This window comes from Delphinapterus leucas, chromosome 21 (genome assembly GCF_059928025.1).
Source record: "Delphinapterus leucas isolate spDelLeu-1000000601 "Yukka" chromosome 21, BTC_Dleu_Yukka2, whole genome shotgun sequence".
Classification (NCBI taxonomy): domain Eukaryota; kingdom Metazoa; phylum Chordata; class Mammalia; order Artiodactyla; family Monodontidae; genus Delphinapterus; species Delphinapterus leucas.
Window position 1 is genome coordinate 11,882,891 of NC_143149.1, and position 16,790 is coordinate 11,899,680.

Consider the following 16,790-nt stretch of genomic DNA (forward strand, 5'->3'; position numbering starts at 1 on the left):
CCATCATATAAACTTTGAAGGACCAATATATACGAGTGAAAAAGCAGAAGGCTGTGCAACTTACAACCACAATGGCAGAAAAATGGACTTTTCATGCCAGCTACAAAATAAGAGCCAAAAGAGTCAGGAGAATTTTCTGGGCTTTATGGCAGCTCAGAGTCCATCTGTTTCATCTGCTATTTGGCTGTGTGAACGGTTGGACTTTATTTCCTCTACATCATACTGAACTATTTTTTTTTTCTACTAAAAGAATCTTTATAATGGAAAAAATAAAAAAACATCAGTAGAAAGCTTTAGCCATCTAACAGGCAACCTTAACTTAGTCCATCTCCCAGCATCACAATTTTGAATCAGCTAATCTTTTTTTTTAAAGTGTCTTTATTGGAGTATAATTGCTTTACAATGGTGTGTTAGTTTCTGCTTTATAACAAAGTGAATCAGCTATACATATACATATATCCCCATATCTCCTCCCTCTTGCGTCTCCCTCCCACCCTCCCTATCCCACCCCTCTACGTGGTCACAAAGCACCGAGCTGATCTCCCTGTGCTATGCAGCTGCTTCCCACTAGCTATCTGTTTTACATTTGGTAGTGTATATATGTCCATGCCACTCTCTCACTTCGTCCCAGCTTACCCTTCCCCGTGTCCTCAAGTCCATTCTCTATGGCTGCGTCTTTATTCCTGTCCTGCCCCTAGGTTCTTCAGACGCTTTTTTTTTTTTTAGATTCCATATATATGTGTTAGCATACGGTTATTTGTTTTTCTGACTTACTTCACTCTGTATGACAGTCTCTAGGTCCATCCACCTCACTACAAATAACTCAATTTTGTTTCTTTTTATGGCTGAGTAATATTCCATTGTATATATGTGCCACATCTTCTTTATCCATTCATCTGTCAATGGACACTTAGGTTGCTTCCATCTCCTGGCTATTGTAAATAGTGCTGCAATGAACATTGTGGTACATGACTCTTTTTGAATTGTTGTTTTCTCAGGGTATATGCCCAGTAGTGGGATTGCTGGGTCATATGGTAGTTCTATTTCTAGTTTTTTAAGGAACCTCCATACTGTTCTCCATAGTGGCTGTATCAATTTACATTCCCACCAACAGTGCAAGAGGGTTCCCTTTTCTCCACACACGCTCCAGCATTTATTGTTTGTAGTTATCTTGATGATGGCCATTCTGACCAGTGTGAGGTGATACCTCATTGTAGTTTTGATTTGCATTTCTCTACTGACTAGTGATGTTGAGCATCCTTTCATGTGTCTGTTGGAAATCTGTATATCTTCTTTGGAGAAATGTCTATTTAGATCTTCTGCCCATTTTTGGATTGGGTTGTTTGTTTTTTTGATATTGAGCTGCATGAACTGCTTGTATATTTTGGAGATTAATCCTTTGTCAGTAGCTTCATTTGCAAATATTTTCTCCCATTCTGAGGGCTGTCTTTTCGTCTTGTTTATGGTTTCCTTTGCTGTGCAAAAGCTTTTAAGTTTCATTAGGTCCCATTTGTTTATTTTTGTTTTTATTTCCATTTCTCTAGGAGGTGGGTCAAAAAGGATCTGCTGTGATTTATGCCATACAGTGTTAAACAAACAAAAACTTTTAGCCAATGATTGGGCACAGATGTGTTGCATTATGTATTGAAATAGGCTTTATGTGCACCTCCTTTATATATCTTAAATAATTTATTGTATTTGGTCTCTAGAATCTTATTTCTTTGAGCATTTAACCCCCCAGTTCAGTGTCTAGCACAAAATAGCGCTTCAAGTACACTGGATGGGGGCTTCCCTGGTGGCGCAGTGGTTGAGAGTCCGCCTGCCGATGCGGGGGACGTGGGTTCGTGCCCCGGTCCGGGAGGATCCCACGTGCCACGGAGCGGCTGGGCTCATGGGCCGGGGCCGCTGGGCCTGTGCGTCCGGAGCCCGTGCTCTGCAACGAGAGAGGCCACAGCAGTGAGAGGCCCGCGTACAGCAAAAAAAACCAAAAACAAACAAAGAAACAAACAAAAAAGAATACTGGATGTTTGAAAGGCATAATCAGTCCACATAAACTGGAAAAGCAAGCAAAATTGTTTAGAATTAGTACTACTTAAAGATTTTTGTCTGGTGTTTAAAAAAATTCTAATCATTTTTTTAATAACATCTTTATTGGAGTATGATTGCTTTACAGTAATCACTCTTGTTTGTAATAAAAAATGTTATTTCATGTGGTTTGATTGTATCATACAATAAAGGTTGTTGCATACGAAATATACAATATTTCAAAACAGTCTATATGACATATATTTCTTGGTATTCATAGATTACTAGCCAACGTTGTGTGAATTGAATTAAATAAAATTCCTATCAAGTTGGAATCATAGATCTGGAAGAAATCTCAAGACAACAAACAGTGCAGCCTCCCCCCATATAGGTAGACCAACCAACCTCCTGCAAAAGGCAATGATGGTCTTTGCACATTTAGAGATATCTCCATAAAGACACCTTCTAGAAGGGCTGCCAGTGTGGTGAATCACTGAAGGGAGGGGAGACTCCAACAGGGAGGCTGATTGCCCACGGCCGTCTTCAAGGCTGTTGGGTAGATTGGACAGACTTGCCCCCAACACAGTCTCATTGGAGGAAGCCTGTCCTTTTTCCTTTTGTGGGGGAGTTTTTGCCTTATCCTAATCAGCCTGGGATCACTGCCTGGAACCTACGTTTATTGAATGGGGGAAACTAGGTTTGGCCCAGTGGACCAAGCTGTCCAGTGTAAGGCACCAACTAGGGAATGAGGGTAACTGCCAACCTAGACTTCAGCATCTAAGACCAGTGAGGTTGACTGCAAAGGTGTGCGCCTTTGAAGTCCTCTTACATCTCGTCTGGAATGCCACGGCAGCATACAGCAGACACAGCATACAGCGGGGACAGCTAAAGCACGTGGACACCAGCAGCCAGCGTGTCTTCCCAGGCAGAACTGGCTCTTGGGTGAATCCAGTTTGCAAGCCAAGAGCCACCTAGAGGCATGTCCCTCTACAGAACACTGAGTCACCCTGCTCATTGCGCCAGTTGTGTTAAAATGTACCTGTGGGATTTTAACTCATGGAGGTGACTAAGTGAACACGGAGAGGCTAATGCCATTGAAAGAAGTTGTTACTTACATTTTCCAAAAGAAGGGAACACACTACAGCACACGGGGCCACATGGGGAAGCACTAGGCTTGGTCAGGGCAGCAGCAGGAGCGTGGGGAGAGCACAGGCCACAGAATTTCCTGGGCTTTCCCTGGGAAAGGCAACGCTTAGGATTAGTCCGAGTAATTCTAGCATGGGCTTTGTTTTTGTTTGTTTTTAAATTATTTATTTATGTATTTATTTTTGGCTGCGTTGGGTCTTTGTTGCTGCACGCGGGCTTTCTCTAGTTGTGGTGAGCGGGGGCTGCTCTTTGTGGGCTTCTTATTGCAGTGGCTTCTCTTGTTGCGGAGCACGGGCTCTACGCATGCGGGCTTCAGTAGTTGTGGCTCACAGGCTTAGTTGCTCCGCGGCATGTGGGATCTTCCTGGACCAGGGATCGAACCCATGTCCCCTGCATTGGCAGGCGGATTCTTAACCACTGCGCCACCAGGGAAGTCCTTTAGTATGGGCTTTGAAGCCTAGAGGCTGTCCTTGGTTGTCTGGTACCTGGCCCTGGGTTGATATAGAGCTGGGGAAATACTGGCTTGGTGTGTGAGAATTAAATAAAAGAGGTGATGGGGGGTGCTTCCCAGGTGGCGCAGTGGTTGAGTCCGCCTGCCGATGCAGGGGACACGGGTTCGTGCCCCGGTCCGGGAGGATCCCGCATGCCGCGGAGCGGCCGGGCCCGTGAGCCACGGCCGCTGAGCCTGTGCGCCTGGAGCCTGTGCTCCGCAACGGGAGAGGCCACAACAGTGAGAGGCCCACGTACCGAAAAAAAAAAAAAAAAAAAAAGAGGTGATGGGGGATATGGATCTGGGATTGGTTGGAGGGTTTGTAATATGATTTTCACACACCCACAAAAGCTGGATGATAGGGGAGATGAAAACAACCTTGGCTGTTTAGTTTGGCCCCGTGATGACTGAATGCCAAGTGGACAAATACAGAATCTAAGAAAATACAATCATAACAGTTGGCTCTTATGTCCCTTTGATATATCCCATTGTTTTGCTCTCTGGGAACTTCTTTACTTTCTTGTACTACAAGATGCTCCGGGCACATCTTGTATTTTCCCTGCTCTCTCCCTAGAATCAGGCACTTCTCCAAGGATCCTTGGTTCCTTTTATTGGAAAATGGTGTTAGAAACCAAGATGTGGATGCTTGTCCTTGGTACTGCATCCTTAGTAGCAAGTTCTTGCTACTGAGGTGCCGTTGTTTCTAGGTCCTCTAATGATATAAGCCAGGAAATACATGTGTGTAGATAAACCCATGGATACACTCATATTTCTATCTATCTATCTACTTCCCTATCTTCCTATATTAAACTACACATGAAAACTTGAGTTCATACTGATGTCTCCAACACTATTCTAGTACCACAGGGTTCACTCTAGATTTCCCCCTTGCTTATTTGTAACTTTTTTTTTTTTTTTTTGGACAGTGAGAAACCTGGCTCGGGTCTACCTAAACGTTTGCTAATAATAATGACTCAATTTTGAATGAAGACAGAAAGTAAAGGAAGCAATGTGCTCTTCATAACAATTGTCCACACTAACCACCACCCTACTGTGATGTGGCCAAGAACACAGGTCCCAAAGTCAGTCCCCTTGGGTTTGACTTCCAGCTTCATCACTTAATAGCCATGTGTTTGTGGGCAAACAAGTCAAGTGATCTGTGCCTCAGTTTCCTCTCCTCTCAAAAAGGAGTCATGAAAGTACATACTCCATAGAGTTGATGGAAGAGAAAATGAGTTTACAGAAGCAAAGCACTTGGGATGGTGGCTCATGGTAAGTGCTAAATAATTAACTTTTTAAAAAATATTTGTTTATTTATTTTTGGCTGCACTGGGTCTTCGTTGCTGCAAGCGGGCTTTCTCTAGTTGCAACAAGTGGGGGCTACTTTTGGTTGTGGTGTGCGGGCTTCTCATTGCAGTGGCTTCTCTTGTTGCGGAGCACAGACTCTAGGCACGCAGACTTCAGTAGTTGTGGCGCGCGGGCTTCAGTAGTTGTGGCTCACGGGCTCTAGAGCGCAGGCTCAGTAGTTGTGGCACACAACCTTAGTTGCTCCATGGCATGTGGGATCTTCCTGGACCAGGGCTCGAACCTGTGTCCCCTGCATTGGCAGGCGGATTCTTAACCACTGCACCACCCGGGAAGTCCCAATAAGTAACTTTTTAAAAAAAGTCTATAACAGAAGATTTATTTGACCAAAATATCCAATAGCCAACAGTGACCTGATGACTTCCAATTTTAAGAGTGTCCGTAAATATGACTCATAAATCAATATAATACATAAAGAAAAATCACTTCAATATGGAAAATCTTCAGTTTAATATTTGTTTTAGATGAATCAATGCATTCCTCTGCAGCAACCTCTTTAACCATAACTTCTCCAAATTACACATCATTCATTTAGCGTGGTGTCATAAGATCTACTTTCAATTCCCTTTTATCATTATTACTGTTTTCAACTGGACTTATTTCCTTTTCACTGAGAAACTTGAGAACTTCAAAACTTTCTTTTACTTGAAGTCTGATCTTCCTTCAGGTCTGAAGTTTTTCTTTTATTATGTAGTAGTCCATTTCTTTAATAATCCCAATGAGAAAGCAGCACAGGCGTATTAGTATGCCACCTTGACATTTTAGGAATATTTTAAATCTTTGCAGTGGCAGTTTCTTTAAAAATGTAAAAATATCTGAAATATTTAGCCTTCACAAAGATGTAAAAGACATGTCTTGAATTTATCATCCACGTATATCTTATTTGAGCATTATAGCTGCTCTGCAGACAGCTTGTACTTTTTCCTCTAAAGTTCACGGCTATTGGTTCATAATTAAAACAAGAGGTCTTGTACAGTCAGGTGAAATTAAAATATTATAGAACCGGAGGGAACATTCAAAGTCGATCAGAGCAATATTTACAAAACTCACTTAGTCAAAGGAGTAACATGGAACTTATTCAAGAGAAGCTCGGGATTACTGTTAAACAAAGATTCCCACTCCCTTCCCCTAGAGAGTCTGATGCAGTAGACCTGATCCTGCAAATCTGGATTTTTAACAAGACTTCCAAGTGATGTTCATCATCAGGAAAGTTTGGAAGCACTGATTTAATCCAAGATCCTGATTTTATAAGGAAACTGAGGCCCAGGGAAGAGGATCCCCCGCTCCACCCACACACCCAATGTTCATGAAGCACCTCCCCTTAGAGGGGTATGCTGAAAGGTTTGGGACAGTGCACTGCCCTGCACAGCCAGTGGAACCACAACGTGGTACAGCCTTTCAGGCAGACGGTTTGGCAATACTTGTCAAAATATTAAACGTGCTTATCTTTTGATGCTGTTATTCCAGATGAAAACAGAATTTCTTAAATTGTCACTCAGACCACTTGCATCAGAAGCACCTGTTGAGGATGTGGATCTCACCATCTCATTTCAATTGACTGAATCACAATCTCTGGGAGTGGGACCCGGCAATCTGCATTTTTTTTCTTTTTCTTTTCGGTACGCGGGCCTCTCACTGTTGTGGCCTCTCCCGCTGCGGAGCACAGGCTCCGGACGCGCAGGCTCAGCGGCCATGGCTCACGGGTCCAGCCGCTCTGCGGCATGTGGGATCTTCCCGGACCGGGGCATGAACCCGTGTCCCCTGCATCGGCAGGCGGACTCTCAACCACTGAGCCACCAGGGAAGCCCAATCTTCATTTTTAACAAGGTTACCAAGAGGTTACCAAGGTTCTACTGAAGTTGTGAGAAATGCTACTCTTACGAGTGTGAGAGTCAGAGCCCTAGCGGGGGGGACGTCCAAGCAGATGGGCAGTCCCCCTGGTATGGGATGTGGGACTTACCAAGAAGGGTAAGAAGAGTGTGTGCTTGGAAGGGCAGTAAAACAAGCAGCACAGAGATGGTGTCCTCGTGGAGGTGCAGCCCAACGTGGGGTGTCAGAGCCGGAGCAGATGAGTCGTTTGAGGGCGTCAGGTGCCCTGGTGTGGGGTATGGGAGCTTGAGTGGGGTGAGGAGGGCTCCTGCACGGCAGAGTGGCCCAGCACCGGGTGCGGGAGCCCACAGAGGGTAGGAGAGGCTTCTGGGAGGGCGTGGGCCGAACGCGAGGTGTGCAGGCCACGGGGGTGGGTTGGGGGTGGTATCATGGGGGAAGGCACAGTGGCAGCCTTGGGAGGCTGGTTACATTCAGGGGTATCGATTAAATACATAAATACAATGAGGAGAAGGAGAGTCAGTTTTCTCCCTGTTCAAGAAGGGCGTTACAAACATGGAAAGGAAACAAAACTGGAGTGAGTGCTGTGATGCTGAGTTTGAACTGAAGGAATTCATATGAACTTGTGGTTTTTGACAGAGAAATAGATAAGCATGTACATGTATCTACTAAGAGGACCTGGGTGACCCTCCAATATCGGTGACTTCACCTAGATGCTCAGATGTTAGTTTCTAAATACCATTCACTGCCCACTAAAAGGACCTGGGGTCCTTGGAGAAATGGCTGAGTCAAGCTCTGGGACAGGGAAAGGATTAAAGGGAGCCTGGAAAATCTTCTTGTGCCAGAAAACAAGGAAATGCTCAAAGAATGATGGGGATATGGGACTTCCTGGGTGGTGCAGTGGTTGAGAGTCCGCCTGCCAATGCAGGGGACACGGGTTTGAGCCCTGGTCCGGGAAGATCCCACATGCTGCGGAGCAACTAAGCCCGTGCGCCACAACTACTGAGCCTGCGCTCTAGAGCCTGCGAGCCACAACTACTGAGCCTGAGCTCTAGAGCCTGCAAGCCACGACTACTGAGCCTGTGAGCCACAACTACTGAAGCCCGCACGCCTAGAGCCCATGCTCTGCAACGAGAGAAGCCACTGCAATGAGAAGCCCGCGCACAGCAACAAAGAGTAGCCCCCGTTCACCACAACTAGAGAAAGCCTGCACGCAGCAACAAAGACCCAACGCAGCCAGAGATAAATAAATAAATAAATTTATATTAAAAAAAAGAATGATGGGGACATGTCAGAGAACACAGGAAATACAATGAAGGAGCTCCCATAGGCCAAATCTAAGACAATTTGAGCGTAAAAAAAAAAGATGGTGTAGTTGCCAGGAACGGGGGAGAGGGGAGCATGGGGACTTAGTGTTTAAGGGGCACAGAGTTCACGTGGGGAAGATGGAGCCCTGGAGACGGATGGTGGTGATGGTTGCACAACAGGGTGAATGTACTTAAGGCCCCTAAACTGTACACTTAAAAACAATTAAAACGGTAGGTATTACATTTATTTTACCACAATAAAAAACGCTGGAATGGATTACAACACACTAAAAAATAATCCATGTGTCCCTAGTGATAAAAAAATAACAACAATCATGGCAGAAAGAGATAGGGAAAGTTCTTCACATAAAAATGCTGGCTGGTAAACGTAAGGAAAAAACCCACCATTTTGGGACCATGAATGTAATAATTGATGTATGTAAGCATGGCTCTTGAATAAATGCCAAATGCATGGGTGAAAAGGATATTCATATAGTCTTAAAGTATAACCCCACAGATAGCTATTAGTACAGAGGAGAAAAGAGGCCTTTGCAGTGGTATCAGATACACCTGTCAGATGCCACTTTGCATCATTCAGTGGCGCATGGGACCAACGACGGGACAAAACTGACATCACAGGCCTCCTGATGTGATGAGGTGGGAAATATAAACCTAACCATGGAGTTTTCTGGACAAGGATTTTCATCTGAATCTTGATGAAATCATCTAAACCCAGATTGTGGGATATTTTGCAAAACTGCCAGCCTAGACTCTTCATCATTGCCATGAAAGCAGGGGGATGTTCAAGATTGGAGGAGACTAAAGAGACAGGACAATTAAGTGCCACGTGGTGTCCTTGACGGCATCCTGTTTAAAAAACAACAAACAGCTGTACAGGACGCTTTAGGGTAATTGGGGAAATGTGGATATGGACTGTATATTAAGTAGTATTTATTATATCAATTTTAATCTGGGGGGTTGATAATAATACTATGGTTATGTCAGAGAATGTCCTTATTTTTACTTTCAAATGGTTGAATAAAAAAGCCTTTATCTACAAACAGAGATATAAAAGAGATAGTAACATGGCAACATGTTAATATCGCCTGGTGGATCTGGAAGATGCTTACACAGGTATTCATTTTATTATTCTTTCAATTCTTCTGTAGTTTTCATATTTTTCAAAATAAAAATAATCTAAATTTCTTGGGTGTGTCTCAAGAAGTAAATGGCTCCAATTTTTTATTTTTTAAATATTAAAATAACGGTATTATATTTAAAGACACAAGAACACCACAATGCATGGGAATACCCAAATACTGAGAATCAGTACTGTTGCAATCGAGCAGGGACCTTGTTCTTATTCAGCCTTTAGTTTTCAGAACCCTGTTCATATTAAGTGTGCAATAGAAGTTGAATGGATGAGTGAGGGACTTGTTTTATTTTGTGATTTGGTGGTCTAGGTAAATTCTAGAAGAGGTGATTTGGATGTTTTCTACAAAAAGAGTTGAGTGAGCTGAAGGGTGAGAGCTAAAAAAACTGGCATGCACAGCACAGTTCAGTAAAGTCGGGCCTCCGCTGGCCTACCCGCTGCCCCTCTCCCTCCCCACAGGACACCAGTGGAACAGTAGTCAGGCCATTTTAAAACTGAAAGTGTTTAGCAGCCAGACAGAATATTGGTTGTGTAGAATTATTGCTGTGCATAATTTCTTATGGTTTTAAGAAGTTCTGGTACAGGATACGAATTTGAAGGATATAGCTTCGTTTTACAGAATTATTGTAATTGGATCTTATTTGTACATATGTCTCAACATCTGTAAATAAACAAATAAGGGAGCTTCCTCTATTTTAGAAAGAATAACCTTTAGTGGGGCATTTGCATTCACACACTGAATGTGCCAATTACAAGTACAGTTTTCATCTGTTCATTAAAGCAGGTTTCCCAGATCTTGGGTATTCCCACGCTTCAAGATAAAACTATAGTATTTCCGTGTGTGTGTGTGTGTGTGTGTGTGTGTGTGTGTGTGAGAGAGAGAGAAAGAGAAATGTAACATACATACAGAAAAGTGTATAAACATGTGCATATAGTTTAACAAAAAATATAAAGCAAACAGGTTTAAAAAAACCTCAGAACATTAACAGAATTCCTCTCCCCATGTCCTTCTCCCCAAGTTCAACATTATCCCTCCCTTTAGAAGTAAGCACTATGTTGACCTTTGCGGTACTTATTTCCTTGTTTTTCTTTATACTTTCACCTCTTACATACACATCTCTAATCAATATAGTTTGGTTTTACCTGTTTTTGTGAGCTTTATGTGAATGAAATCTCTCTGTACAAATTCTTTTGTTTCTTGCTTCTTTTACCCAACATTATATTTTTAAAGATTTATCGAAGGGGTTTTGTGTAGCTATAGTTCATCCATTTATCATTGCTCTACTGTATTGCATAAATAAACCACACAATATATTTATCCACTACATTCTTTATCAGACAGTTGCATGCTTCACTTTTAGGCTACTGTAAATAATACACCCTAAACATTTCTTGTACGTGGATCTGGAGCATATATGTGTGAATTTCTCTAGGGATATACCTAGGAATGGAATCACTAGGTCATAGGATGTGGATATCCTCAATTTTAGATTTAGATATGGCCAAACTGTGTCTGTACCAATTTGTATTGCCACCTGTCACTGATGACACTGATGACAATACCCGTCGCTCCACATTCTTACCAACACCTGATATTTTTAAACTTAAGTTTTTGCCAGTGTAGCAGCTACATGAGTATCTCACCGTGGTTTTAGTTTTCATTTCACTGGTTCTTAATGACTTTGAGCAACTTTCCATACGTTTATTGGCAAAATACACTTCTTTGAACATGTTTTATTACATAGACTGATTTTTCTCCTTATTCAAGTTGAATATCCCTAAATCAGACAAATTTGGGAGATTATATTGCAGTTAAATTTCTTAAAGCCAAATTCACAGCATTGAGTCAACATCAGGAAATCAAGAACTAAGAGAAAGAGAGAGGATGAAGTGGAGAAAGAGAGAAAGACTGAGAAATAATAAGTAGAAATAAAGATTTTAATGGAAAATTCAGAGGGATAGGAAAGGAGATATGAAATAGTTTTAAAAGATAGGGATGAGGGAATACCATCCCATCTTTTAAAGAAGCTGTTTTTCGTGGATTATAAAGTTGGAATGGGGGGAAAATGCAAATTAAAGATGGTAAAAGTAAAATGGAACCTTATATGTTTTCATTATGTAAGAAAGAATGTCAGTGAATATTTATTCTAAGAGTCTACCCCACAGAGTATACAAGAGGTACCCTCTGAGAGCCTCACACATACAAACATGGCATTGGAACTTTTGTTCCTTTTAGTTAATAAGACAGCTATTAAATGTTTTCTATCTCTTTAGCAACCACAGCATTCGCTCAATGTGGGTCTCCCTCTGCAGTGAGTAAGGTAAAATCTAACCTGTTTGATGTTGCTTACTTGCTACTGAACTGGAATGATCGCTGTTGCCCAAGGTGTTGCTATAATGAGTAACTGGCAGGGAAGTGGCTGTGGTTATCGAGGTTTCTGGTCTGGCCTGGCACTGGGAATTCTTAACGCTCATATGCCTATCTTTTTCAGGACTGTCTAGACAATAAGATTTAGGAATTGTGGATTAGGGCTACTGATTCATAATACCTAGAGATGTTATTTATTTTAACGTTTCGGTTGCAGAAGAGCAAAAACAAAAACAAAAATGTCACTAGCTTGATTCAGGAAAGAAAACGTTATCCTTATTTAGAAGTTCCAGTTGATATAATCCCTGATCTCCTTGGGGAAACAGGGGATATTAAAATATTGAAAACCAGTTCATCTTGTCCTACACATGAGTTGATTCAATAGCTTAAGTTTAAAGTTTATAACAATAATTCATTCAGAGATGGATTACACGCTAGTAACGAATTCTTACACACATCACTGAAAATGGAGACCACATTTTACAAAGAAATAAATTAAATTACATCAAATTACTGAAGAATTACAGGCCAAATACAGGACTATAGATGGGTTACTTAATGCTATTAGACTTATACTGATGTTTCTTTCCCAAGATTCAATCCTGAATCCTTAGCCCTTTACAGAATTTCAGATGGGTGACATTCGACCATGTATTTGCAGTCCTGACCTTTTGTTTGAGCTTGAGTCCCGACCTTTAACTTTCTGCTGGGTATCTCTAATTTCTAAAATCAAACCCCATATCAGATCCCCCTTTGGACTTCCTCATTTATTTCAGCTATTTGAGTTTCTCTTGATGGCCTAAAATCTTGGACTCATACCAGATTCCTCCTTGTGGTCGACTTACTGCTTAATCTAATCAGTAGCAAATTCTTGCCAGATCATTCCTTTTCATGCCTTCCTCACTTTATTTCTAATCCAGACCTTTATCTCTCTCATACCTATATTACCACGCCAGCCTCCTAACTAGATGGCTCCAGCCAGTCTTGGGATCTTGCACACCAGATTCACCTTGGAGTTTCCAATATCCATTTCCTCCTACAAGCACGCCCTGCCACGCCGGTCCATTTTGGAATCATGTCCACTCATCTCGACCCCATCCCTTTTAATGATCATTTTCCTTATGTATACTGCTTTGACGAGACCTTTCTGACAGTCCCCATTCTCTTAATTTACTGTCTGAATTCTCCCTTTGACACTAAGGAAGTATATAGGAGGCTGTGTTCTTTAAATTTTATGATTGGCTCCACCTCCAGTGAAGTTAACAAGCAAGTGGTTTTTGCACCTTGCTTTTTTTCACTTAAAGATCCTGGACATCTTTCCAGGATCAGCACACACATTATCAGCACATACATTTTTATGCAATGCTTTTAATATGCTTGCTGAGTATGGATAATTCATTTACTTAGTCCCTTAATGATGGATGCTGGTGGTTTTTCCAGTTTTGTTATTATGAAGCATGCTACAATGAACATCCTTGCAAATCCTGAGGAATTTTAATATCCGTAGGTAAACCTGTAGCACCAGGATTGCTGGATTAAAAGTACACATATTTTAAATTTGGATAACTAATTATCTGTTGAAATAAATTTCACTGTCTACTCCCATTTTTGATACCGCTAATTTTCCTGCCACGCAGGATTTGGACGTTGACGTGGGAGCTTTGTTTAATGGCAGCTCACCCCCCACAGACTATTAGTACCAGAGAAAATGTAAAGCTGGGAGAAGAGGGAATTGAAGGCCAGAAAACAGACTCTTCAGCGGCTAGTGGTGCCATAGGCTGTGGTAATCTGGTATCCAGGACAGCAGACAGCATCATCCTTCTCTGCCAATGATCAACTGGAACCAAATGAAATCTAAATGTATCCATCTATAAACTAGGGATAATCTTCATTGTCTTAACCACTAGGAATTTTCCGAAGGGATGGTACTATGTAAACTGGGTGAACTCAGAACAGCAGAGTGAAAACTTGATCAAGACAAAAAAACCCTGCAGAGGAGCAATTTTCCTTTCTGTCGTCTTAACTGCTTTTGTGTGACCAAATGTTTCCTGTGCCACCCAGTGGGGGAGAAGAAGCGAGCTTGTCTCTTAAATACTTCAGAGTTTTGTTTGTCTATTTAGGGTCCCTTTTTGAAGTCTTGAGATTTATAGAACAATAAATGTCATTTACCGCTGTGTGCCATTTTGGGTTCCTCATCGGTTTTAGAAGTTGGGTGAGAATACTTACCTGAAAGCTTATCAAATGTGAAATAACACCGAGAAGTATTGGGCAGTAGTTCATCCCAGTGAAACAAACTAAATTGTGGCAACAGCAAAGTGTGTTACCTTTTTTTTTTTAACAGTAGGATGCAGACATTTTAATATAATACATGCTTTCTAATTGTTTTTTTTTGAGGGGGGAAAGCACAGCAGGAAGCAAGGTTTAAACAAGAATGTCTTGGCTGGGTTGCCGAATGATGTTATTAGTATACCATAACACAAATTTTGGCCACGCTAATGGGCCAGTATAGACCAGTCCAAAACAAAGCACCTCGTTCATTCAGTGGTGTTAGAGATTAGTTTTAGCCAGGTCTCATCTTTTTCACAGCATTCATAAGTACAACCTTAAGATTATCCACTAGGATGTCACATCTCACCTGGAACAGGAGAAGCTTGCCTTGTGTGATCACTTCCTGATCAATGGAGTGGGGCTGAACACAGGACCTGGAGGCGGGGGCTTCCCTTTGTTACAGGCGAAGCCTAGTTTCCTGGGTGTAAACGAGGAAGACCTAGAAAGATACAGTAAGTGAGTTCATCTTGGGTGACTCCGTTCCCCAACTCCTGCGACCTCTGGTAGCTCCTTCCCAGGAGTTCTTTCTAGAGTTTCTAGTAGTTAAAAGTTTCTGCCCAGATGCTCCAAGTACAAATACAACCCCTTCTAAGGCCCTCGCCCGAGACGGCAGGTCCAGTCCCCGCCGTGAAGCTGTTCCAAGCCTGACCCCACGTCCCTCCTCTCGAGGACCACCCTCCTCCACCTTCGAGATTGACCGCAGATGCCCCGACGGCCTGGAGAAACAAAGGCCGTCCCCAGCCTCCAGGGCAGCTGCTACACTAACCGCGCAGCGCCAGCTCCGCGCTGTAGAGAATCTCAATTCACCTGACTCCCTTACCGGTCTGTGCACCCAGGAGGGGAGGCGGACGTTGTTCCAAACCCCCTGAAAGCCCTTGCTGTGCGCTGCGTCCCGCACAAGGTGGGGAAGTCTTTACAAATTAGGCGGCAGGATTAAGCGAATTCACACCAAAAGGTGAATAATCTCCGGGTCTTCCTCCGTTTTTTTTTTTTACTCTAAAAGCAGCTGCTTAGTAACCCAGAAGAATATGAATGGGACGGTGCTGTAGACCTGGCTGGAGAGGAGTCTGGGGACTGGGAGGCTCCCTCCCAGACCGAGGGGCTGGGGGCACAAATGCTGTGTGTCCGGGCCCTGCCAGGCCTGCGGCTCGTGGAACCGTCCAGCCCGGAGCCCGACGTCCGGACCTCCTCAGGGCCGACCAGGGCGTAGTAGCTGCTGAATAAATAAATACTTGTGGAAGGAGAGAAAGTCCACGTTCCTCCCCGGACACATCCAGGGTCTAGGAAAGCCTGGCCGCCAGGCCGCCGCGTTTTCCTGCCAGCGGGCTCGCCCACACCTTCTGGGCCTCGGCGGGGCTCCGGGTGGGGGACTTCCCGGGGCGCGGGCGGGGGACTTCCCGGGGCGCGGGCGGACGTAAGGGGCTGGCTCCCGGGCGCGTGCACGTCCAGCGCAGGGCCCCCGTGTGGAGCGCCTCAGGCCCGCGCGCGGCGGACGACGACGACGACGGCCGCGGCGGGGGGTGGGGGGGAGGGGGGTGCAGTGGCTTTTCCGAATCTGGCCCGAGTTTTCCCCGCGCAGCGGGGCACCGGGGCAGGCATGTCGCGGCGCCCTCGGACCGCGGGATCCGCCTTCGCTTTCCGCCGCGAGGCTGAGGTCACGGAGGGCCGGGCGCCCTGCAGAGGCCCCGGGGGCGACACCGCCCCGGACGCGCCACTGACGCGCTTTCGAGCGCTGGCTCTGCTTTTCACACTTTCCCACCGCCCGGAACGCCCCGGGGTCCGAGGGGGAGCGGGGGAGCCTTTGTGCCTTCTCGGTTTGCTGGGACCTTGTCTTCCGAAGAGAGCCTCCCCACCCCTTTCCTCTCGAAAGTCTTGTGGTTTCCCTAGAAGTCGGAAGGCGGTGGAGAGGGCTGCGGAGACTTCTCTTTAGCTGCCTTTCCCGTCCCGAAACTCTAAAACCCCAAATGTTCAGCCGTAGGGAGATATTTGGGGTCAAGGGGAAGCAGCGAGCAGCGCATTCCTTCTCCGTCTTCCCTCCCACCTGGCCCGCGGCTCCCTTCCGCCCCTGACTCGGGCAGGCGCCCCGGCAGGCGCAGCGTGCCGCGGGAGCGGTAGGGTTAAGCCCTGGAATGTGGCGGCGAGGAATGTGCATGCAGATGAGCCGAACGAGGGGAGGAGCGGGTGGGGGCGGGCCCCGGGCGGGGCGCATGCTAATCGTATGCAAATGAGGAGACCGTCGCCGCCACGGCCGCCGCTCCGCGGAGCTTCCCGGATCCGAGCCCAGACGGCGGCGGCTCGGGCAGCCTGGGCGCCGCGACCCTCGGCGGCCACAGGGGGACGGGGAGGAGGAGGAGGAGGAAGAGGCGGAGGCAGCGGCGGCGATCGCGAGGAGGAGGAGGAGGAGGAGGAGGAGGGTTCGCTCGCCCGCTCCGACGCAGACATGGTGGACTGATCCCCGGTGGGGCCGAGAGCAGGGTTTCCTGAGGCGCCCCCGCGCGTGGCCCCGCCGCGCCCCGCGCCCCGCAGCCCCTCGCCGGCGCCCGGGTCGGGCCAGGCAGTCGCGTTCCCGCCGCGTCCCGCGCCCGGTCCCCTATGGAGGCGCCGCTCGCCGGCGAGGCCGCCGACCATGCCTAGGAGGGCCGGGAGCGGGCAGCTGCCGCTACCCCGGGGCTGGGAGGAGGCCAGGGACTACGACGGCAAGGTCTTCTACATCGACCACAACACCCGGAGGACCAGCTGGATCGACCCCCGGGACAGGTGGGCTGCCGGGCCGCGGGTGGG

General features: G+C 45.5%; 2 protein-coding genes across 2 annotated transcripts in view; one reads left to right on the top strand and one right to left on the bottom strand.

Moving 5' to 3' along the window:
* The window catches only part of LOC111173382 (uncharacterized), a 50,653-nt gene extending 34,016 nt beyond the window's left edge, over positions 1-16,637 (bottom strand). Inside the window, 5 exon segments of the mRNA XM_089903833.1 lie at positions 14,317-14,448; positions 14,830-15,574; positions 15,577-15,621; positions 15,624-15,933; positions 16,051-16,637. Of these exon segments, the coding sequence (XP_089759959.1) occupies positions 15,290-15,574; positions 15,577-15,621; positions 15,624-15,933; positions 16,051-16,637 (1,227 nt within the window). The 3' untranslated portion in view covers positions 14,317-14,448; positions 14,830-15,289.
* WWC2 (WW and C2 domain containing 2) overlaps positions 16,212-16,790 on the top strand; it is a 164,209-nt gene continuing 163,630 nt past the window's right edge. Inside the window, exon 1 of the mRNA XM_022570913.3 lies at positions 16,212-16,766. Within this exon, the coding sequence (XP_022426621.1) occupies positions 16,636-16,766 (131 nt within the window). The 5' untranslated portion in view covers positions 16,212-16,635. The remainder of the gene's footprint in view (positions 16,767-16,790) is intronic.